This window comes from Cicer arietinum, chromosome 7, assembly GCF_000331145.2.
Source record: "Cicer arietinum cultivar CDC Frontier isolate Library 1 chromosome 7, Cicar.CDCFrontier_v2.0, whole genome shotgun sequence".
NCBI lineage: Eukaryota > Viridiplantae > Streptophyta > Magnoliopsida > Fabales > Fabaceae > Cicer > Cicer arietinum.
The window spans coordinates 11,897,764-11,922,638 of NC_021166.2; the positions used below are offsets into that span (position 1 = coordinate 11,897,764).

Here is a 24,875-nt window from a genome sequence, read left to right on the forward strand (position 1 = left end):
AGACCATTCCAAAGAACATCTAATATAGAATTGAATTACTATCTAGGTTTTATTACAATAAAGAGAAATGATAAAAATAAGTAAAACCTATTTGATTGATTGTGTGTTGAATATCATTAAAAAAAAATATGTATTTATAGATTTATAATAATTAAGAAATCTACACTTACGCATTTATTTCGTTCTTAACTAACTGGTTGAGGTATTAAATCACATAATATAATGACTAATAATACTAATATAAACAAGTATGGCCGACTTATGGTCCAAAACCACTTTGTAGACTAATTTTTTAACTTTCAAATTGGTCCACCACATCATTCATTGCCTTATTTTTTAGATTTATTGCAATTTTGGTTATCATATTTTCACCGATTTATGAAATTGATTCATTTATTTAAAATTCAACAATTAAGGTCTATCCCTCAATTTTTTTAATTAAAATATGCTAATTTGACATATTTTAAACAATATTACATATGATACGATAGTGTTGAAGGATTAATACCCATGAAATTGCGATAAAACTCTCTAAAAATTTTAATTTTAACTTATGAAATTATTTATTTTTGTAATTTAATTAATAATGTATAAATAATTAATGCATCTAGATAATTTTATATCATGAAATTGTATGTCGCACCATAATTTTTAAATTAAAACATTCAAAAGATCAAAACTGTTGGATTTTAAAATAGAGGAACCAATTTTACAAATTAATGAAAACAATAATACCAAAATTGCAATTAAACTTATTTTTAAATGAACAGAACTTCATGTGCGTTCTGAACTTACTATGATAATATTCTCTATTCAATTGAGATCAGGTAAAAAATTATCTTTTGCGATTAATTGTCCAATTACTCAGTGACTGTGTCAATTAACCATGTTTTCTACGGTCCAATTATCCACATTTTTTCCTCTCAAAATGATATGATATTAGTTTAAATCGTCCTTTCTCTAGATCTATAGTCAGTTAATCACCTCTCACTTCATCTCCATCATCTATGAAATTAGTTCTATAATATTTTGAATTGGTCAACCATTTGTTACATAGTCTCCTAGACTCATATTCAACATCATCTTGAATTAATCGAAACCCAAATTAGCCCCCAATATAATTGGAGGTGGTAGAATATTGTCTGAGATAGAGTAGTTCATAACTTGAAACCATGATAAAGATAACATACGTTGTTAGAGAAGGTGGAGTAGTCTCGCACATTACAAAATAACATAAATATGAAGAAGTAAACTAAACAAATAGAAATCAAATGAATGATGTCAATGTATTTTAAAAAGGGTCTCGTGATTCATTTTTTAAAAAGGGTCTTATAATTTGTTATATATTTTAAAAAAAGGGTCTTATTGATCTAAATTACCTTTTCAAGTTTTGGAGTAGTGCACCTTAAAAAAACAATACTGATGTAGTGGAGAGATGTGAGTGATTAATTTTATTTGAATTGAAGATGTTTTTTCAAAGATGTTCTTTTTCTTTTGTAGGCATTTCAATTAGGATCGTAAAGTGGTTGGTTGATTTTTTTTCTATAGTGGACTTAATTAGTTGTTACTAAGTACCACAAACTAATGAGAAATGCTTAAACTTTTCGATGATGTTTTTTATTGGCTACTAATTTTGTATAACTTTATTGAGAAGATTTGTACTGATGGCTTTGTGGCCATTAGTCACTCATCATTATTTGATTTTTTTTGGTAGAGACACTATTGATATGGGTCATTGAATTTATTTTTTATTTTATTGATATTCATCTATTTAAATTGATAAAATATATTCGATATTAAATATAAATTTAATGACACTAAAAACGAAAAAGATGAATCTGTAAATATATTAATAACATCCAAATTAATAGTATAAAACGACACATACAAACAACATAATAAAATCAAAGTGATTGAATTACTTATGCATCTAGACCCTAAACGATGACGAACTAGTTATATGTTAAATTAGTAATTGATTGAACTTAATATGTCAATATGAACTAGTCATATTTTACACCAAAACGAAAAATCAAACTAACGCCAATCTGAAACAATGGAATTAGTTATATGTTGAATTAGTAATTGATTGAATTTAATATGTCAATATGAACTAGTCATATTTTACACCAAAACGAAAAATCAAACTAACGCCAATCTGAAAAAATGGAATTAAGAAAGAAAAATATAATTTAGTAGTGCGAAAATTATTTATTTAAATTAAAAAAAAAAAGAAACACATATGGACGATTCTAAGTTAAAAATGATATGTGTTATTCATCTAGAAATCATAAAATATGGGCAAAATATATTTTATGGTTTGTTAAATTTCACCAAAGTCCATGTTTGATTTTTACCTACTAAAAAAAATTTGTTTGATTTTTAATTTTTTTTATGTAACACTTAGATTTATCTATATAATTAAATGTGTTCATTGTCGTTCTTTAAATTGCATTAAAATAATACGCATGTGACTGTTATAAATCTAATGAAATAAATTTAAATAGTTTTTTTAGAGAAAAATAATACTTTAAATTATTTTTTATCAAAATAAAAACAAAAATAAAAATCCTAAAATCTTTGTCTTCTTATCTCAATCATTTTCAAGGTCACTTTCCAATACTTCACCCCAAATCTATAAATTTTAGCAAAAGTTCAAAACAAATTAAAAAGAAAAATAGTTTAAACCCTACAAATTCATAAAATTCAAACCCTAACAATCATCACACACAAAACCAAAAAATTCCAAACAAACAAAAAATTCTTTTATGAGTTACTATAGAACAACGAGACTTTAGAAACTAATAAGTGATATTGCCTTATAACAAATGCATCAAAACAACGAATAAAATGTACTTTGCGAACACTTTTCTTCAAGTTTATAGCAATAATGACCGTTACAAGATTTCTTCAATTTCCTGAGCTCTGACTATGAAATTTCTATTGGATTTTGTTTTTAGATTTTTAGTTTTTGTTAGAAAATTTTGTTGAAATTTTTTGATTTATGCTGAAGTGTTAAGATGACGAAGCATATGATATCTCAAGATTTTTAAAGTTTTTTTAATAAAAAAAGTAAATTTTAAAATATTCTATGTATAATAAAACTATTTAAATTTATCATGTTAAATCCGTAATGACCACATTATCATTTTGATAATGAAATTTGTTAAAAATAATTACAATGTCTATGACTTAAACAACTTAAGTGTTTAAAAGAAATTTAATAAATAAAATTGTTAGTTTGGTGAAACTAAATAGACCCAAAAATGTATTTACTTGAACTAGGATTTATTGTGCCCGTCATGAGTTACACTTTAATAGGTTAAGAGTTGTTGACTGAGATGGTGAGATACATACTCCAACATTATAAATGAATTATGTGTTGTCGAAAACGCTTAAAATAAATAACTTCATCGTGTATGTAAAACACGAGAGCAAACAAAGATTAAGTGAATGTAGTCAAATAATATGATTGTGTGTGGATTGTAAAGTCATTGCAATAAAACTCTAAAAAATTAGCTTGACCTACACAATAAATTAACATAATTTTTACGGTATTTTTGAAATGCAATAGTACACATAAGCATACATTTTTAAGTTGCAATAGTACACATAAGCATACATGTAAATTTACGAATTGTATAGTGAAGTTGATTTAATTATATGTTTTTCTATCAATTTAATTACAGTTAAAATGTTGTAAAATAGTTGACAGAGTAAATATTAATATAATGCACTCACATATTTTGTCTATCCTAATCATTTTTAACTACACAATAATCTAAGAGAATGAAATTACTCAAAATATGTGTGAGCTACCTTCCAATTGATCATCCATGATACGTGTGAAGTATATTTGGTGAAGAATCATATTTGCATGCTCACAAAAAATCACCTATTCACTATTCAATTTAACAAAATCCTTAATGACCTTCATGATAAAACCAACACTTCCAAAGGCAAAGAAATTAAACAAGTTGCAAGAAACCATCAAACATGAAAATTAGTAACTTACTATTGGTGGTATTCTTTCTACAGACATTAATCTCATCAGTTACCCCAAGAGAAGATCACACAAGGGACCTTATTGCAGCCACCGAGGAGATGCAAAAAGCAAATTACTTCACATTTGTAATGTTAATCAAAATGTCTTCACCTGACACAAGACTTGAAGGAAATGTAACATTCTTGATGCCAAACGATCGAATGCTCGCTAATGTAACGCTTCAAGAAGGATCTATATATGATTTCTTATTAAGACATTCAATCCCATCACCTTTACTATTTGACGTCTTAAAACAATTTCCAACTGGGACAACTGTTCCTAGTTTACTGCCAAACTGCACCTTGAGGATATCTAACAGTGGTAGGAAGAGTTTTGTTGTCAATAATGTGAAAATCATTAGCCCAAATATATGTATGGGTGGATCTTCAATTAGATGTCATGGTATAGATGGGGTTTTGTCAGAAACATGTATAATAGAGAATAACTATAGTATTCCTGTACCTGTATCTTCATATCCTACTAACATCACAAACACTTCTTCTAATGCATCACCTCCCATTCCATCTCCTTCATCTCCAAGAGACAACCTTAGCCCTCCTACATGGACTGCTCCCACTCCAACGATTTCAAATGTTCAGCCACATAAATCAGGGTCTTCTCGATGGCTTTTGTATAATTCACCTTTGATATTTGTAGTGTGTTTGATTTTATCTTTCATAGAGATATATTTGTAATTTGCTCTTTGTTTAGTGTTATATAATTTTCTTTTTCCTCTGGTTTCTTTGAAAATTAGTCATGTGTTTAGTTGTCAAATAGAATGGTTATTGATTAATATTAAATTAATTAATTTTAAAAGAGATGCATTTATAAATGATAATTTTGAAAAAACAAATATCATTTCCTCCATTAAATAATTGTCAAAATTGTTGTCAATAATAGAATTGTCTATACAAAAAATTAGAAACAAATTGTAGAAAGTTGTTGGTTTGAAAAACTTAGTGATTAAGTCTATAATTTGATAAATGAACAAGCAGAAGTTTGAAGAAATTATCTAGTAAATTTTCACACAATTTATATCAATACCATTTTTTCTTTTAATAAACAATGTATTTGGAGCCAAGGTATCTAGCTAATAGACTATCACAGTATACAAAAACAACAAATGAAAAAAATATTAAAGTCTTGCAATAAAAATTTTCACAAATAATTATTAATTAAGATCCTTATATTTAGCTATGTGAACCAACCAATTCAAAGTTTAGAGCAAATTAGTAAATCATTTATGATATAAGGATAGTTGGCTATTTCCACCGGGATTAATAAGATGATCATCATTATTGATATAGTTGTTAATATAGATATAATATGCTTGTAATCAGCAAACACAAAATATTAAAGGAAGCAATAAATATTAATTAAAATATTATAATTGAAAATTATAAAAATATTTTATTAAAGATTCAACATAATATCTATACAAAATAAAAATATAATACGTAAAAAGTGACATTTACAAAATAAAAATATAATATGTAAAAATATTTACAGATTAATTAATACAATATAATATTTGAAAAAGTTTTATCATACATTTCACAAATTAACTAAAATTTTTCACAATTAATAAATAATATCACACTATATTATATATCAACTTTTAACATGTAAAAGTTTATTATAGTTTGTTATTAAGTAGTAATTGTTCATTTTAAGCACAATTGAAAAAATAAAAAATAACATATTCTTCGTTTATCATAGATTTAATTTTTTGAAAGACTCATACATTTATTACATGTTGCATTTTTTTTCTTTCATTTTTTAAAGAATCAAATAAATTTGTAGTCCTTAAAAAAATAAAATAAAATATTGTTTTTCAGTACCTTTAAAAAGTTCTTAACTTTTGAGTCTCTAAAAAATTTCAATTTTTATTTGATCTCTGCTTTTATAGTAAGTCATGTGTATCTTTCAAAATTTTAAATGATCTTTTATAAGTATATTAATAATATTTTAATAATTACCCCACACAAATTTATATTTTTTAACATAACACGAGTTAAATATAAATTTTTAAGTGTCAAAATCTTAAAAAATTTCATTCAATTAATCTCTTGTTAAAAATTTTAATTTTTTGTAATAAGTATGTTTATAATGTCCTAAATATTCATGAAAAAATTATTGAATATACACAAGATTGACTTCACAGGTTCAAACAATAAATAAAAACGAAATTTTTTTAAGAACTAAATAATTAAAAATTTGTTTATAAAGAATAAAAGTAAAATAAAAATTATCCGCACTTCCTTATATACTTTTTGTATGATATCCCACTTTTTGTCCTAATAAAAACTGTTTCTAAAAATATTGAAAACTAAATCATTAGATTACTGGAAAAAAAAATATTGTATCACACATTGTAAAATACAATCAATTATTTGACTTTTTTAAAATGACAAATTATTAAATAAATTAATAATTGATATTATAAATACTCCAAAGTAATGAGTTTACTTACTTTATGGTGAACAATTCATTTTCAGAAATATTATGAATAATGTTAATCATGATTATCCATCGTTAAATTTTCTATCTAATATCAATTATATTACTAGCTAGGTTGAATTTACAACATCTAATTATACACCCTCGTCTTTAGAAACGGCAGTAACTAAATCACCACCGTTATAACAACAATCAAACCGCAAAGTACGAGGGAACACAATAACAAAACCATCACACGGATCCAAACCCTTATAGCGGGTTAAATAAAACGGCCAATTCGTTTAAAACCAAAATAAATAAAAAAGGAAAAAAAATCATATAATTTCTGAAAAAAATAATCACCATTCACGAGGGAGAAGAAACAACACCACCACCCAACCAATGTTTTGTTCGTTCTTCGTGAATAACCGAACGAATACTGTGATCCATTTCCGTTTGGGTCAACCACCTCTACATTGCAAAAATCAAATTCTATAAACGTCGTTTTGATCCATTTATAAAAGCTGTTTGGGTGCAACACAAATTTTAACCCGCATTACAAAATCTTCATCCAAACAAATCCTTTACATCCTCATTCAGATCTCGCCGTTAGTGCGGAATCTGAACGTTGAGGTAGATCGTATCCACCGTTGAAATGGACCAGTTGTCGGCGATCAGCGAGGATCTGGCGGAGATCGACGGACGCGTCGCCGACAATTTCCGCGCTCTATCGTAAGGATCTGATTATAATATAATATTTTAATCTTTCGTCGTTTTGATTTCCGTTTCAAACTGGTGTCGTTTTATTCAATCGTTATTGTCGTTTTGGTGCAGAAATGGATTTCAGAAGCTGGAGAAGATTAAGGATTCGAGTAGACAGAGCAGGCAGTTGGAAGAGCTCACGGAGAAAATGCGGGACTGTAAAGGGTAATTTTTCTCTCTTTACTTTGTTGTTTGTGATTGACATTTTCTGTTTTTATGTTACGTGATGATAAAAACTTTGTGATAATGTGAGCTTGATTTTCATTTTATTGGCTAGAGTTAATAGTTGTTTGCAATTTCCAGATCTGTGTTGAAAATGAAGGACCAGAAAAATGAATGAGATTTTGATTGTTTTTTAAATAAACCCCTCTTCAATACTTTTAAAAAGGTTGATTGATTAACCAAGTGGTTGAATTGAGCTCAAATGGTTAATGAGCTTTAGAATTGATCAGAAGCACCCGAGTTCGAAGCCTAGCTGAAACAATGTTAGACAAGCTTTACTTACTTGCTGACCAGGCTCTAGATTACTAGGACCCTTTCCCTTGGGATCCGGAGGGTTAAGGCCAAAAAACAAAATTTGATTGATTGATTAATTGATTCAGTTTTTGGCATTGGAAGCACATTGAGTCTTGATCATGAATTACCGTGATTGAAGAACTGAGGTTTTGCTCTCTGCGTGCTTACTCTACTATATATGTTGTTGGATCTATTTTTTTTCAGGCTTATTAAAGAGTTTGATAAAGAAGTCAAAGCTTTGGAGGCTAGGTTTGATAGAGAAACAACCAAATTTTTGAATGAGAAAAAGCAGTCAATGGTAAGATGTTTAGCTCTGGATATTAATACTAACGTGATGTATACTTTTTTTGTATTTTGACACCTTAATTTTGTTACTTCGTGTTTTAGGTTTATTTGTATTCGTAAATCATTCATGGCATTCATCATGTTACTGACAAGAATTTACATTTTTTGGTGCAGATCAAAGAGTTGAATTCATATGTTGCTTTGAAAAAACAGTAAGTGAGAACATCATTTTGCCAGTATGGTAGACATAGATTTCCCTTGATCATATTATATGCCTTCGGTTTCCGTAGAATGTCTCATTCATTTCTTGCTTGAGTGGAATGCATACCTTCATAGCATCAACAAATAAGTGCTTGTTTTATTGCAATGCAGATATGCTAGCAATATTGAGCATAAGCGAATTGAACTCTTTGAGGGGCCCAATGAAGGTTACACAGAAGAAAATGTCTTGCTAGCTTCTGGTAAGTATTACTACTTCATATCAGTTATGCTAATATTCATGCATCACAACATGTATTCAGCAGTCCATATGTTTTGTCAGTGAATGCATTTGTCAGTTACTCTATTTTAGACAAGACCTGTGCTTCTACAGTCTGCTACCTTCTTATAATGTACTTATGCTTGATTTATATGACTCATATTCATTTTGTATTTGTATGGAGACATTGACTAAGTTAAGCATAGATAGAAAAAGTGACTGCAGTGAAAGTGGGAGATGAGAAAAATAATATGATACTTCTGCATTATTTCATATTGGGAGATGGTCTAGGTGCGCTTTAATATGTATGCATACATACCTCGGAATTCAACATGCATGCTCCATAGTCTAAGTTCCTTTCTGACACTTCTATGATCTTCATCCTTTTTATACACTGTTCTTTATTTTGTAAAAGGGCATCAATATAAAGCAAAAGTAGAAAAAACAAATCTGTCTTAAAAAAATTCTGTTACCACTATTGGTATTTAAGGAAGGCACCGGTTTTTGCTGCTTTTAATAACATATATCTTTCTGTTTCTTCTGAAGTAGTTTTAAAAGAAATAAATACTAGCCGTTGTGTTTTTTACAGCATGACCAAACTAGATTTAATCTGTTTACCATTTTGGTTAATTTTGAGCTTTTATGAATGTATTACAGCAATGTCAAACGAACAGCTAATGGATCATGGGAATAGAATGATGGATGACACAGATCAAGCCATTGAGAGGGGAAAAAGGGTTGGTTTATACCTTGAATATCACTTTTTAATTTTTCCAAATACATAGAGTACAGCTGATTTTATAATTTGCTATAGTATTTTATTTGTCATATAGGGAAATGGCTTTGCTTCACAAGTTGTGTGTGCTTTCCTTTCATTAGAGTGATAACTAGCAGTTAGTTAAGAAAATACATGGTTTTTCGAACACTATTTAACTCCTGGTAATGAATTTGGCCTTTAAGTAATTGGTACTACACTGTCTATCTTTTTTGTCAAACTGTTGTCTTAGTTGTTTCTGATTGTTTATTGTTTATTTTGCACCTTCTCATAATTTTACTTCCTTAAATATCTTATGGCAATTTAACTATCTCTTAGCAACATGCCCCTCCTCATTTAAGTTTATCAATACGTTAAAGTTTGTTGTGTTTATATTAATTTAACATTATGCTCCTGAACCTTAAAAAAAACAAACCTTATGCTCCTGAAGCATGGCCCTCCCAACCTTGCTTTTATTTATTTATATGCTTAAATAAGTTTAATTATACATATCATCCCACCCTTGCTTTTGTTCCTATACAAGCTTAAATAAACTTACTTATGCATTTCCACACCATCCTCTTTGTCGTCTCTCCACTAAATCATGAAATCAGTGAAATAAGGATGAAAAAGTGTGAGGGGACACTAAATTTCTATATTTCACCGATTTCTATATTGTAAAGATTTTATATGACAGTGTACATTATAGTCTTAGATTGTGTGTAGCAAAGTAGTTATCCATGCACCTTCTTGGAATCATGTGGAAAATATGTGCATTTTATATTTAGTCAACCTTAAGCCACAACTGAACTCCCTGTCCCCTCACCTCTGGAAGTTTGAAGGAGACAGGAAGAAGTTGTGAAAGAGAACTGAAAAATACTAAATGATGTTTGATTTGAATATTCTGGATATTCAAATTCTGTTGTCTATCTCCTGTGGATAAAGAAGGGAACTTTGCTGACAGAGTTTATTTCCATGAACCCTTCTGCATTAATAGATTGTTCAAGACACGATAAATGTTGGTACTGATACTGCAGCAGCTCTTAAGGCTCAGGTATGAATCTTATGCATGGACATGCACCCCAGAAGTAATCAAATGAAAAAACTTGAATTTGACATGTAAACTAAGGCTGTAATCGCTTCCTTTTTTAGACAGAACAAATGAGCAGAGTTGTCAATGAGCTGGATTCTATCCATTTCTCCATAAAGAAAGCATCTAAACTGGTCAAGGAAATCGGTAGGCAGGTCAATTTCTACAGAATCCACATCATTTTGTTCAGTATATTACTAACTTACTTTATGAATCATTCATTGATAAACTTGCTGGCATTTTTGTAATAGGTTGCTACTGACAAGTGTATTATGGCATTACTTTTCCTCATTGTCATTGGAGTAATTGCTATCATTATTGTAAAGGTAAGTGGAGTTTACTTTCTAACTTATGATTCAGTGCAGAAATACCTTCTATTATTGTTGTCTTTCAAGGTGAATTTACTGGTGCCCAGACTCCTACTCCTTGTTTAATTATGGTAGAAATTTCTTGATAACACGTGGAGGAAACTTTCATGTTGCTTAAAAAGCAAAATATATCGATTTATTACATAACCACGAGAAAGAACTCACGTCCCAAATCTTCACTAGGAATAGCTTTTGATGGCCTTTTACAGATTTATAGCTTTCACGTTATGTATGTATTTTTTTATTATGATAAAAGTTTCTCTCAAGATTATGATATTTGTAAGTACATCAAACAAAATTGCATTTCGAATTCTATTTTGTTTTGTTGGGGCTGTTAACAGATGGTCAAGATCAAGATGTCTTGATTCATTGTGTATGAATGTAATCACTATAAATGCCATTTTCCTTTTTTTAAGCACTGCCTTGGTTTTATTTTACCTTGTAAAACTAGATTTGAAAAGTTATCTCGGTTACTTACTTGCCAAACTTGTTATTTTTACTGATAAAATCTTCAGACAATGCTCAAATTATGACTTTCTATGCTAAGTCTTGTTATCTTTCAAAATTTCAGCTTGTGCATCCAGAAAACAAGGACATTCGCGACATTCCAGGATTAGCTCCTCCGGTCATGAACAGAAGACTGCTATGGAATCACAGTTGATGATATAAAGTGAATATTTTGATGAGCTTAGACAAGTGACGACTGCTTTGGAGACGCACAAGGATTAAAATGAACATTGTGATGAGCTCATCAAATTGATTTCGTGCAATTTGGTTTGATGGTGATGAGTGATGACAATGGATGCAGCTATTGCTCGAAACAATGTTGCCAATAATTGTGTTGTTACATAATAGTGGGTTGATTGGTTGGCCTCAAGCATGATAGAACATTGATCTAAGCCTGTACGTTTGATTATTTTTCTTGAACTGAATTATTTTTTTCTCAACAGATTTTTATCTGTTGAATCATAGGGAAAGCTAAACAAACGAGCCCTCTGGGATTGTTTGTTGATTGTATTGTTTGTTGTCAATCTTGTAAGTTGTAATATACGGTGGCTTTTATTTCCGTTCCTTGAAATATATATTTTTTGTGACAGATTCCTTAAAAATATACTTGATGCTGATGTTATAAGTATTATCATTCAATTATAAGAACAGAACCCTGGTGCTGGTGCTCCAAAAAAAGTTAGGGTTTTGGGTTATTTTTGGATTCAGGATCACTCCAAATCATATTCTTTTGTATTATGTGATTTCGTCGTCTTAGTGTGACCTTATTTTGTTTGTCGTGTTGGTGGTGTGTTTTTTAGTTTTTCCATCTTGTTCCTGTGTTTATTTGTTTCAAATTCAAAAAAACGCATAAACATCATAGATCCATGCATGAAAATTTTGGATAATTATTGTCATAATTTTCCGTTTTGTACTATTACCTTAGATAATGTTTGTTGATTCATCATTTTTAATTTTAATGTATCTGAATTTTGTATTGAATCAATGTATTTTTTTTCAATTTGAAGGAACAAATATCGTTTTTTTCTATAAAAAATAATCAATTAATTTATTATAATATAATTTTAATGATTTATTTATTCGAGATATTATATTTAATATAATAATATTGATATTTGTTAATTTAGTTATAACTTAAGTACTGATTTAGTGTTCGCAAATAAATACTCGTGATACTTGTACTTTTTTTCTCAATGGTTGGCATTATTGAATATATAGTTTATTTTTTCATTTAATAAATGTTATTGAATTTTAGGATAATTGACAAATGTCGATATTGTTAAGTTTGTTGTTTTGTTTCAGATTCGAATTCGAGATCAAGAGTTATGCGAGTTAATTATTGTAGTATTTACTATTTCTTGTAAATAAAATGAATAATGATATCTGTTTATTATTCCTGCTTTGAAATAATTGAGTCATTTAATCATTTTATACGTATTAAAAAATATATAAATATAAAAGAAAATACAATTTTTAGAAAATATTATATTAAAAATAATACAAATAATATTAATTAAAAAATATAATTAAAAATTAAAAAAAATTATTTTAAAAATAAATTATTTTTGTAAATAAATAATTGATTTTGAGATGAAGTAGCATATTTGTTTGTTTGAATTCAATATCTTAAAAGCGGTGTATCATACAATGAATTTTTGTCCCTGAATTTTGATGTTTATTCCTGAACTAAACATCGCCTAATATGGAACCATACGGGTCCAACTATCACGTTTGAAAGGTCTTTCTCTTTCTTTCTGTTCTTTATCACTCGCGTTACGTCCTCAACGCGCTACTCCCGTCTTTATCTATTTCTGATTCTCTCTCTCATCATCTTCCTCAACTACTTCGTCCTTTTCCCATTCCCTTCTATTAACAACCCATTTTTCTTTCTCTTTACCAAAACTTGTCTCTTCCACCTTTATATAATTCACTTCAAACCTCCCATTTTTTTCAATCACTATTTATTTAACAACTTGATGATCACAAAATGAAGTGTTTCTTCTTCAAAGAGAAATCCAAATCCGCTCCAGAATTGCAGAACCGAAATAAGAAGAAGAATCCTGCTGTGAACCGCGCAACAAACTCCACTGGCTCTGTATCTTCGCCTAAGAGTGTGAAGGATTTGTACAGAGAGAAAGAGAATAGTTTTAGAGTTTTCACTTTTCAAGAGCTGAGAGATGCTACCAATGGTTTCGATAGAATGTTCAAGATTGGTGAAGGGGGTTTTGGGAGTGTTTATAAAGGGTCCATTTTGCCCTCAGATGGACAGGGTGATCCAATTGTAGTTGCCATCAAAAGGCTTAACACTCGTGGCTTTCAGGTAATTGTTTCAGTTTTATTTTTATGCTTGATTTGGTAATTGTTCCTTCCTTCAATAGTTTTGCTCTCTTCTAAGTAATAATTGAAAGAGCTATTATTGAATATGGATTCTTGTGAAGTTGATAGGGTCTTCACATGCTAAGGATTGGTTTAATTTGTTGCGTCGCTTAGAGTTTTAGTGTTTGATTATACCTCAATAATTGTTGTCATCTGGTGATTATACAATATTTTAGAATGGACACATGATTTACTATTAAGTCATGTTTTGTAATAACTATTTAGTATATCCTTCATTTTTATTCTTATGTGGATGCTGTCTTCTTTTGTTAAATCTTCCGGCTGAACATTTTCTAAAGCAATAACTTAAATACAACCTTAAGAAACTTCAATGTGATAATTGCTTAACATGTTTTAAGGGTTAACAAGACTTACTAATATTGCTTAATAAACTGGAGATATATTTCAATCTACATTGTTGTCTTGGTTCATTGCCAGAATCTAATATCGATCTTACTTCGTGCAATAAAAGAGCGTTGTGCTGATGACTGAAAGCAGGATTGGCATAGGGAAAATTCCGTTAGCCACTTGTACTTGTGAAAGTTCTCGGTATAATGTGTCTAAAGATCATCAATAATATGATAACTTTTTCAGCATATGACTTGCATGACCTAGAATTATATCAAATCATTGACATTGTTATTACTTCTTTGCCACTGAATTATTCAAATACTTATGTTGTACTTTGCAAATATATCTGTGTATCCTTAGAGATGTTTTATTTTCTTGTAAAGGGTCATAAAGAATGGCTAGCAGAAGTTCAATTTCTCGGCATTGTTAATCACCCAAATTTGGTTAAGCTTTTGGGATATTGCTCAGTAGACGGAGAAAGAGGAATCCAACGGCTGTTGGTGTATGAGTTCATGCCAAACAGAAGTTTGGAAACCCACCTTTTCGGTAAAACTTTGCCGACCCTTCCATGGAAAACAAGATTGGAGGTCATGCTTGGTGCTGCTGAAGGATTAGCTTATCTACATGAGGGACTCGAGATACAGGTACCTCAAAGAGCTGAGATTTGTTGCCATATCATTTAACTTTAGTGCATACCATTTTTTATTTAACATTTTCCAATGTAAACTTAATATCCACATATTTCTCATTGTTGTCGATTTCTCTGAGTTTGACCATTCTTCATAGCGGATTTTAAAAATTTATTGTCACAAAGGATATGCAAACTTTTCGTGCTTACAATGCAGATGATTGTTAGTTAAGGTTCTGATTGCAAATTGTATAATTGAATAACTACTTTAGTTGATAACCTTTTTATTTTTATGCTTCGAAGGTGATCTACCGAGATTTCAAATCTTCAAACGTTCTATTGGATGAAAATTTCCACCCGAAGCTCTCAGATTTCGGTCTTGCAAGGGAAGGGCCACAAGGGGATCAGACTCATGTATCTACCGCGGTAGGTTTATATAATGTTGAACATGTACTTATCAAGTGCTAAACTGCTAATACATATCACTTTCATATTCAAAAGTACCTAAATTGTAGGGATTTATGTATATAATATCGTTATGCACCATTCCTAAAGCTAGTTCATGATATAACCATATGGCCAGTCCCTTAAGCCAGGACCTGGATTCGCTGCAGTAAAAGTATCGCAGAATTACAACCAATAATCTATCTTGGCCATTGATTTGAGATCGGACAGCTTAGATTACACAATCAGTAAATCAATTTTAAACAATTTCGATCATTAATTTGGATCAGACTGTGTGGCAATGTTATCGGAATCTATTGATTTAAGCAACATCGCTTTGATTTCTGTTCATCGAAAGACAGAAAAACATTATATTTATTTGTTTACACATGAATTGAATACATATGTTCTTTTGTTTATTAGGTAGTTGGAACACAAGGATATGCTGCGCCAGAATACATCGAAACAGGTCATCTGAAAGTCCAGAGTGACATGTGGAGTTTTGGGGTCGTACTATACGAGATTCTCACAGGAAGGAGATCATTAGAAAGAAACCGTCCAACGGCTGAACAGAAGCTATTAGATTGGGTTAAAAATTATCCTGCTGATAGTAACCGATTCAGCATGATAATGGACCCGCGACTTAGGAACCAATATTCTATTGTTGCTGCGCGCAAAATAGCCAAGTTGGCTGATAGTTGCTTGAAGAAGAATCCAGAAGATAGACCATCTATGAGTCAGATAGTGGAAGGGTTGAAGCAAGCATTGCAATTTTCAGAAATAGCAAACACTTCTCATGATATTGCTGAATCTTCTAGGTCTAAATTGGTTCAGAAAGGTAAATAGAACTTAGTTTTGTTTTTGACTTGTAATTTTTTTAGGACCAGGAATTCAGTTTTGGTCAATCTTGGAAGTCAGTTTATTTTATTTTTGGTTCAGGGGTGAATGTTCTTTCTTTTACTTTATCGACCATTGGCCTTAAATTTTTTGGATGTAGAGCTTAATTGTGTGTTATTAAAAAAGTCCTCACTTAGGAATTGGAAGTGCACAAATGAATCATGATTATGAAGAATATTAGTACTATCACCTTAGCATTTTATTATGATTAGAAAATTAGAACCGTAACTAATGAAGTCATGATTAAATGATTTTGACTAGAATGAATAAAATAGTATAAGATGATATGTTTGGTTGCCATGTGTGTAGAAAAATGAAATGAAATGGCAATTGTCTAACAATTTCGTGTTGAAAACATGAAAACTTGTTCAACAATAATGATGCATATACATACGTCATTCAAATGGCGGTGTTCTCGTCATCCACATAAGGTTAATTTAGACAATAAATACATGAAAATTAAATCAAACCGATGGCAACATAGCATTATTAATTATTAGTTCACGGACGAGAAACATTGACGCGGTTGAACCAGCAGCTGGTCGGTGGAGCAGGTCTCTTTAACATATAATGGTAATTTCCCAGCGTATTTTTTTACTGACGTTAAAATTTATACATTAAAATAATTTATTTTCTATTTTTTATTTTAGAAGGTCATCAGTCCAGGGTACAAAAAGATTTTCTTTTTTCCTCTAATAAATCTATTGCAATTTACTTTTTTTATAAAAATAATTAATTATCAACATAATAAGTAAAAAATAAAAAAAATAAAAAAATTAAATTATATTAATAAAATTCAATAAAATACATTTTAATGAAGAGAAAAATACAATTGAGTAGATGTGTCAAAACAAACGTGTTATATTATTTTAATTTTTTTTTATTTTACAGATAAATTAAAATTTCATTTTATTTTGTTAATAATTATCTCCTACTTTTTATTCTATGAAGGGTTCTGAGAGTTGTTAAAATAATATATCACGTTTATTTTGGTATATCTATTCAATCATAATGTATTTTCTTTTCTCATTTGTCTTTTGTTTGATTTTATTAATATAATTTATTTTTGTAATTATTTTTATTTATTAAATTAAAAATTAATAATTCTTTATAAAAAAAAGGAAAAAAAAAAGATAATAGGTGGTCGCATTCTAGATGCAACATCTTAGTGGAGTGCAAATTTTTTTTAGGTAGTTGCCTTCTAAAGTGATCTTCTATAGATACAAAAATATATAATATTTTAATATATAAATTTTAATATAAGATATAATAGAGAATTTTGAATCAAAAGATAATTTAAATAAAAAATATTCACATTATTCACTAAATATTTATACTCGAAATAGTTGAAGATAGAGGATATTGAATATTTATCCCTCTTTCCACATCTTCCTTGCTTTGTATATCATAAGAAATTCAAGATTTTAAAATACAATTCATGTTAGGGTTCGAATGAGTTAGGGTTCGAATGAGATTGCAAATAGCAATATCCAATCCCTATGTCCTATCTTGGATTTTTTTCTTCTTTTTTTACTAGTTGCATTTTGTTGTTCTTTTAGTTAAATGTAAATTTGTAGTGTTAGTTATCATTAGAGTTACTTAGAAAAATAGTTAGAAGATTAGTATTCACTTATCAATATAAATAGAAGTATCATTGTATCATTTTTAATCTTCCATCAAATATGATTTCATTTTAAGTTTTTTGAATTAAGCTCTCACCTATGGCTTCTCTTTTTTATTTCAATTCTTATACATTTGATATAGTATGAACATCCGAATAATCAAAATATGAAGAAATGTAATCTATGGTTGAAGTAGTTATAGAATGAATTGAAGGTTCTTGTGGTGATTTAGGAAGTATTGGGAGAAGTGAAAAATTATTTTCCATCTTTGATATTATTTTATAGATGACAAATAATGGATCAAGACATGAGGAAAAAATGGTGGATCAATGATCACATAAAAAAGCATTGGAATAACTCGTGTATTCTTTATTCTACAATTTTTGTCATATTTGATTATTTCACACTTTAAAAAAAGGTGATAAATAGAATGAAGATAATAGTGATTTTACTCCATTATATTTATTAAGGGTAAACCAGTAAACCACAATACTGGTCTCTAAAAATGTAGGCTATTGTCATATCGATCATTGACTTAACAACAAACTCAATTAAGTACTCCATTCATCAAAACGTCAGTAGTTTTAGTCTCTAATTTTAATCGAGACGTTAACACTATTAACTTGTTGATATGTATATTGACTTTTGCGACGATGTGTCCCAAACTCCATGCCATGTGTGTGGATGGCATGACCAAAAACTAAAATGACGGTTATACCAAAATTTTCAACAATAAAATAAAATTTTAGAAATTTTAAAACACCACATTATCTTATTCTCGAATTTTGGGACAAAAAGAAAAAGAAATTTGAGGAAGAAGATGATGGAGTTTTAATTTTTTTTCTTCATATTTTTTGAATTTATTGGAGAAAATTTGGGCACAATTATCATTTTAATCCCTGACCACATAATCTACACACGTGAGATAAGTTTGAGACATGTCATCGTTCAAGTCAGTATCCACATCAACAACTTAATAATGTTAACATCCCAGTAATATCAAAGACTAAAATAATTAACATCTTGGTGAATGAAGAACGTAAGTGGATTTGTTGCTGAGTCAGTAACCAATATAACAATATCGTACACATTCAAATACCAAAATGATAGTTTACTCAATTTATCAACTATTGTTGTATTTATATCATTATAAATGTAAAGTGGAATATTGAATTTATACAATGTATTTATATGATTATATATATGTACACAACGCAAAACAACTTTTCAGCATAATTCAATGAAAAGAAAAATTACAATTTTATCACGTCATATTGGAATAGTAAAATAATAATAATTTTTTAAATATTTAGAATATTGATTATAATTTGATATTTTTAAAAAAATCATAACATTTGTCTTAAAGAAAAATATTTACGTACTCATTTTCTCTCTCATAAAAAAATACTGATGTTCTGTTCCGGATATTTTAAACATTGATCCAAAAATAATCGATATGAAATATAGAAAAATTATTGGAGCGTGGGGATTTGGGGTAGGGGTACCTAGTAGATTCTTGTATAAATTGTGTGATGAAATGGGCAATAAATTGGGCCTAGCGGTGTTGAAAGTCCAACTAGCTATTCGGTACTGGATACGAATGAGTGAGTCTGTCCATTGACGATAGGATCTTACATTCATCGGTTTGCGTAATAAGAGAGGGAAAATGGAGAAGAGGATCACCTTACTTCAAACCGTTGCCACCGCCGGTGTCTTCTCCGCCGTTTCCTTCTGGTAACTATTTCTAAACTCTCATTCTAACTAATTTGTTACGAACGAACGAACCTAATCTGAATTAAATTCCCGCTGTTTAGGTATGGATTCATGTTTGGCAGAGAATCCTCTCGCAAAGAGCTCTCTCACTTAATTGAAGATCTCCGTCGTGGAAATCCAACTCCTCCTCCTCATTCTTGAAGGTCTTTCTTCTTAATTGTACTCGTTATGATTTTTCAACGCTTACCTATATGTTATTTCTTTTGTCGATAAGAATCACCTGCAACTCTCGCACACAATGTCTACATTTGTCAGTTTAGTCGTGCCTTACAGATTATCTATCTTAATTTATACAGTGTGTTCAACTTTCACTATGTCCTCTTTTCCTAACATTGTTGTAGTTAGTGTTGATTATAGTGTTGATTATAGACACTGTAACACATACACCTTTGATTGTTGATGCTACATAGTTCATAAACATCTCTAGTTTTGTTATAACCTTTTGTAATGATTTTGTTTAACATTTTCTGTTTGAGAGATAAAGAGAGTGAGTGAGCATCTTTCTGTGCAAACCTATTGGCTTAGCTATAATTTGACAAGTTTGTTCAGTTCATGCTTCTAGACCTATTAGAGATCAATGGCCAAGTGACTTTTGTTCCACTTATAGAGCAATTAAAATTGATTCTATAATTATTTTTGACATGTTCACAAAGTAGAATTGATTTTGTCTCTGAATTTATTATTGTGAAGTTAAAATTTGTAGCTTTTATCTCTAGAATTGATTTTTAGTCTTGAATTTATCGATTTCTTCACTTTCATATAAAAATATCCAAACATAAATTAATTTACCTTCAATTCACTTTTAGTCAAAATCGATTTTTCATATAAAAATATAACAAATTGTTATTCGGGAAACAATGAAAAGCACTTTTTTTGAGTAAGTTGTGGGTTTTGTGAAAAAAAGAAAATCTGCTTTAATACCGGATATGGTGGAAAACACCATCTTTGTGACCGATCGCAATGTGTCAGTGATGTATTCATGAGAGTTTCCTCGAAACACATCCTTACAATACTTATACATGTCTAATAACCAAATAAGAAGTAACTTAAGGAATTTGTAAAACTAAAGCATAACGAATTTCAAAACTTGGAACGTTTGTAGCCTTCTATCCATTTTTTGAGACTACCTCATCATTAGGGCCTAACTAATTTGGGGTTAGTTGGATCCAAAGGTTCATTTGCTACAGCAGGATTCGGAACAACTGCAATCCTCATGTAAAAAATGTGATTTTTCTCTTTCTCACATGTATTTTACACTTTCAGATTTATTAATCCGGATACATATTTGAGAACATTGGAGGTGGAAGAAGAATAACATGTCACCTAAAACTATATATTCCAATTAAACTTTGGTTCAATTAGTTAAAGTTTAAACAACAAAATTTTCATGTTATTGGGGATGGATTTTCTTATACAAGTGCAAATTTTGTATATTGTTAAATGATAGCTCCAAGAAGTGTAAAGAACCAATACTATGGCCTATATGAAAGGAATTGTGCTTAAAGGGAAAGAACTAATCTGATACCTTGATGTCAAACTATTTGATATTTTACTTGTTTCTTCTTGGCTCAGTAAGTATTTTCTTATTGCATATTATAACTGTGGCGCTAAATATGGATAGGAATTGAGTCCTGAAAATGTCCAAATAAGATGAGGATATTACTCTCTGTGAACAATTGGACATGTTACAGAGTAAGAGAAACAAATGAATTGATGAGTTTTTGTGGACGTTTGAAGGGATTAAATAACCAATCAAATATAGTAGTAGACTTGGCGAATAAATAATGGAGACCAATACCAGAATATTGAATTTTTAAACGTCAGCAGATAAAGTTTTTTTCCTCAATAGTTGGAGTTATATACACAATGGAATAAAATAATATCTCCATGATCTCATGTTTGTGCATGGCTTAGGCCATTGTTTTATGTATAAAGATCGTAACTCTATCTCCTCTCTCTCCTCTCTTTCTAAACGGTCTTCCTTTTTTCTATAAAAAAACATCTTATGATGGTTCTAAAACATACACCAAGATGTCTCAACATATATGTTCACACAAGAGCAGCTTCAGCATCTTGCTTGTGCTCCTTAGTTTTCTTGATGTGTCCAACATAAAGATCACTCCCGCGTAAATCGGAGTCTGGAAGTCTTTGTCTCCGGCCACCATTAGACATATTTCTTACAAAATCCACTAGGTTCCGCCAGTTATCACCTTCAAACAATTTCTTATTCATTCTCAGGTATGTAAATGCAGCCAATCCGGTGCCGGAGTCTGACACACTCGTCGACAAAACTTGAGCATATCCACCTGCATCATATCTCTCCAATGCATTTTCCCCAGCAAGTTCTATTTTAGCCGTCCTTGTTGCTGCTTTTACTTGATGAACTAACCCTTCTGGTGAGCAATTAGCATGATCAGGTTGTTCTCTGTCTTTCATTTCCATGCAGGTGAAATTGAAGACAACCCCATGCTTTGCAAACATTTTGGCTATTGGAAGATATCCATCGATGTGTCGGGTATTATAGTAGCCAGCCGTTAGTTCAGCTGCGTGCGACCGTGATCTATAATGCCAATGGATTCCGGCAATTTTCCCAGATAGTTTCACACCGGATGTTTGGAATATGTCTTTGGCTGATACAAGAATCCTCTCGCCATGTTCCAGCAATTTACCAGAGTACCATTCCAGAAAGAACCGTCCATATTCAGAGTTCCATGTTCCATCTTTTCTGAAAAAACCAGTATCCTCAGGAAATTGATTGTACTGGCCGGAGTCATGCGGCCCACCTCTTCCCCATTCCTTCTTTCCCATGGCCTCGGCTGCTGCTGCCAAGGAGGCTTTCATATACTGCATAACAAATAAGTCATTTTAGCCAAAAGATATTTTGAAAATCTGTCTTCTTGAGATATAAATAAGTGTGCACTACACAAAAGTAGTTCAGATTAATGGATTTTTTTTAATACCTTGTCATAACATTGGAATTCTCCAATTCCAGGAAACCTCCAAGTTCCATTACTTTCTGGATATGATGGATATCTCAGCTCTCCACAGGGACCCATTCCTACTTGTATTTCCTGCAAAAGTATTGTGATATCAGTTTCAAATCTCATTCAATGCATAAAGGGATAGATAAGAGGATATATAAATGACTATATGTATCAGTGTATGTTGAATAGTTTATAGCACTTAATTGAATCATAACTTACCGAGATGACACTGCCTAAGTAATCCGTGAATCTATCGCGAAAGCTCCTCATGAAATCGGCGTAAACTTGGAGCGGTGTTCTTCCTCTTAGAACAGGAACTGAATCACAGCCCAAAGAGATGTACTCAGGATTTCTCCTCCCTGATCTGTCTGTGTAAACTATGTCAGGGTTCTTGCTGATTTCTTCCATCACCCATGGTGGTAGAGGAATACTGAAAAATTCCAATACAAGTAAAAATTGTTAGTCATGACACAAGTATTTTACTCTGTCCTACTCTTCCTAACCGAGTCAATTATCTCTACTACATTTAGCGAATGTTTGGTATCACAGGATTTGTCAGAATCATTTCTTTTTTTAAATTCCATTGGCTCAAATCTAAGAAAATAGTAACAATTAAAAAAGGGTGTATCAAAACACATCAAAATCCAACAAGGATCAAAATAACAAAACCATAATTCACAAGTAACATAAAAACAAGCACTGTTGTGATATCATACCTGCAGGAATCTCCAACATTTCCACCACACTGATGAAAAGACATAACAACTTGAAGCTTCAAACCCTGCATTTGCACCATCTGAATAAGTTCAGCATAGGCTTCCCAGTTATACTTCAAAGGTCCATCTTTTTCAACCAAACCCCACCAAACATCAACCATCACACCTTCAACTCCAGCACTCTTAAGTGCCATCAAACTTGCACTCATTGCTCTTGGCTTGTTCAAGTTTCCTCCCATTGTTACCGTGTCAAGTGGCAGCATCACAAACACTGGTACCTTCTTTGAACCATCATGGTTACTATGAGAAATTGATGGTGTAAGCACCTTCTCCCATTTCTCGTTTATGCTTACTTCAGATTTGAATGTATGTGCTATTTGCATTGAACTTTTGACTCGGAGATTGAAAGATGGTTTGATTTTTGCATAGGTGACCGTTGTAGAGACATCATCAAAAGTTTTAAGGAATTTGGTCTCTTTTTGAATGATGAAAGAAACTGATGAACGAAGTGTTAAAGTCATTTTTTTAAAAATGGATAAAGGGTATGTTGGAAATGTTGAAGATGGTATGGTTTATTTATAAGAAAATGGGGTTTGAGATTTGAAGTGGACAAGAATGGTGGGGTGTGATTTGAAAAGTGGAAAAAATCAAAAAGAGTGTGTCGTGTTTGACACTTGCTTACGTGTTTCCACCTCTTACATTCTTATCCAACCAAAACCGTGTGGCTTCGGATTTTTTAACGGTTATATTCACCTACACTAGTTAAACTGAACAAGAATAAAAGGAAAAAAACATACACATAATTTTCATCAATTAATAATTAAATGATCAATTATTTATATTAACCGTTTAGGTAGTGTAAAACTGTTGTCAATATGAAATTATTTACGCCACATAATTATTAAACAATGGGAGAACAATATTTTTAAGCGGTGGTATTTCTTCCACGGATTAATAAAGAAAAAATAAAATATATTAAAATAAGATGCTCATCTCAATCTTAAATATAAAATAAAGTTGTATATATTTGATATAATTTGGATAAAATATATTTACTTCTAGTTGACAATTCATAAAAGAGTGAGTGAAAATTGTTTGTAAATATTTCTTAGGAAACTTTATTTATAAAGTAAAGTTGATTAATTTTTTTGATGTATTTGTCTTAAATTTAGATTTAATACATTAAATTTTTTAGCTAATTTTTGTAATAAATAAGGCTAGAAAAAGTATTACGTATTGCATATAGCATTCTTTTATTTCTTATCAAATTCTCGTATAGCAATAAACATTTTCTTTTTTATATAAAAAAAATATCAAATAAAATTTGATCCTTAAATATACAACAAAGTATTATTGTAGTATTTTCAAAAATATTATTAAGTATGTTTTTCGTTAATAATTTTTCAAATTAAATTGATAAAATAAAAATATTTTCGAGTACCAAATTAACTAAAAAAGAAATTTATGGAACAACTATGTTAAAAATATGTCTTAAAAAAACTATGTTAAGAATCTAACTGTTCAAGAGGATTTATTTTTTTTACAAAGGGCAGCGAGAGAGACATCGTGATATCAAGTATTTGTTTTCATTATCATTTGCAAATTACTTTATAAAAAAAAATTGTTTTATAAACATATACTTTTATTTAAAAATGAGTTTTCTCAAATGTAAATTATGTTTAGATATTTTTTCTACAAACGATCATTTTATAAAATAAAATTAATTTGAATTATATAATTAAATATACTTTTAAATGTAATTGTAACGTGTAGTAAATGATCATTCCATGCACTACAATAGACAGGAAAAATGGTTTTCCTTAATTAATTTTGGTTTATT

The 24,875-nt window shown here is 30.1% G+C and overlaps 3 protein-coding genes and 1 long non-coding RNA gene across 4 annotated transcripts; 3 read left to right on the plus strand and 1 right to left on the minus strand.

The window, feature by feature from the left end:
- Nucleotides 1-6,832: 6,832 nt before the first annotated feature.
- LOC101503667 (novel plant SNARE 11) lies at nt 6,833-11,833 on the plus strand. Its single transcript, XM_004508921.4, has 10 exons — nt 6,833-7,216; nt 7,319-7,411; nt 7,967-8,060; nt 8,222-8,259; nt 8,420-8,508; nt 9,183-9,262; nt 10,277-10,333; nt 10,432-10,524; nt 10,621-10,695; nt 11,309-11,833. The coding sequence occupies exons 1-10, from the start codon at nt 7,140-7,142 to the stop codon at nt 11,396-11,398; spliced, it is 786 nt and encodes a 261-aa protein (XP_004508978.1). The 5' UTR covers nt 6,833-7,139; the 3' UTR covers nt 11,399-11,833.
- A 1,200-nt stretch (nt 11,834-13,033) lies between these two features.
- On the plus strand, nt 13,034-16,137 carry LOC101503996 (probable serine/threonine-protein kinase PBL19). The gene is made up of 4 exons (XM_004508922.4): nt 13,034-13,564; nt 14,355-14,615; nt 14,903-15,025; nt 15,467-16,137. Exons 1-4 carry the CDS (start codon nt 13,232-13,234, stop codon nt 15,887-15,889), a joined length of 1,140 nt encoding a protein of 379 aa, XP_004508979.1. The 5' UTR covers nt 13,034-13,231; the 3' UTR covers nt 15,890-16,137.
- A 2,899-nt stretch (nt 16,138-19,036) lies between these two features.
- On the plus strand, nt 19,037-19,796 carry LOC101504316 (uncharacterized). The gene is made up of 2 exons (XR_001144372.3): nt 19,037-19,296; nt 19,377-19,796. It is a non-coding gene; the product is annotated as an uncharacterized lncRNA (long non-coding RNA).
- Nucleotides 19,797-21,140: 1,344 nt separating this feature from the next.
- On the minus strand, nt 21,141-23,593 carry LOC101504547 (beta-amylase 3, chloroplastic-like). The gene is made up of 4 exons (XM_004508923.4): nt 23,036-23,593; nt 22,539-22,749; nt 22,296-22,406; nt 21,141-22,179 (listed from the first exon to the last, which is right to left on the minus strand). Exons 1-4 carry the CDS (start codon nt 23,554-23,556, stop codon nt 21,385-21,387), a joined length of 1,638 nt encoding a protein of 545 aa, XP_004508980.1. The 5' UTR covers nt 23,557-23,593; the 3' UTR covers nt 21,141-21,384.
- Nucleotides 23,594-24,875: the final 1,282 nt, after the last annotated feature.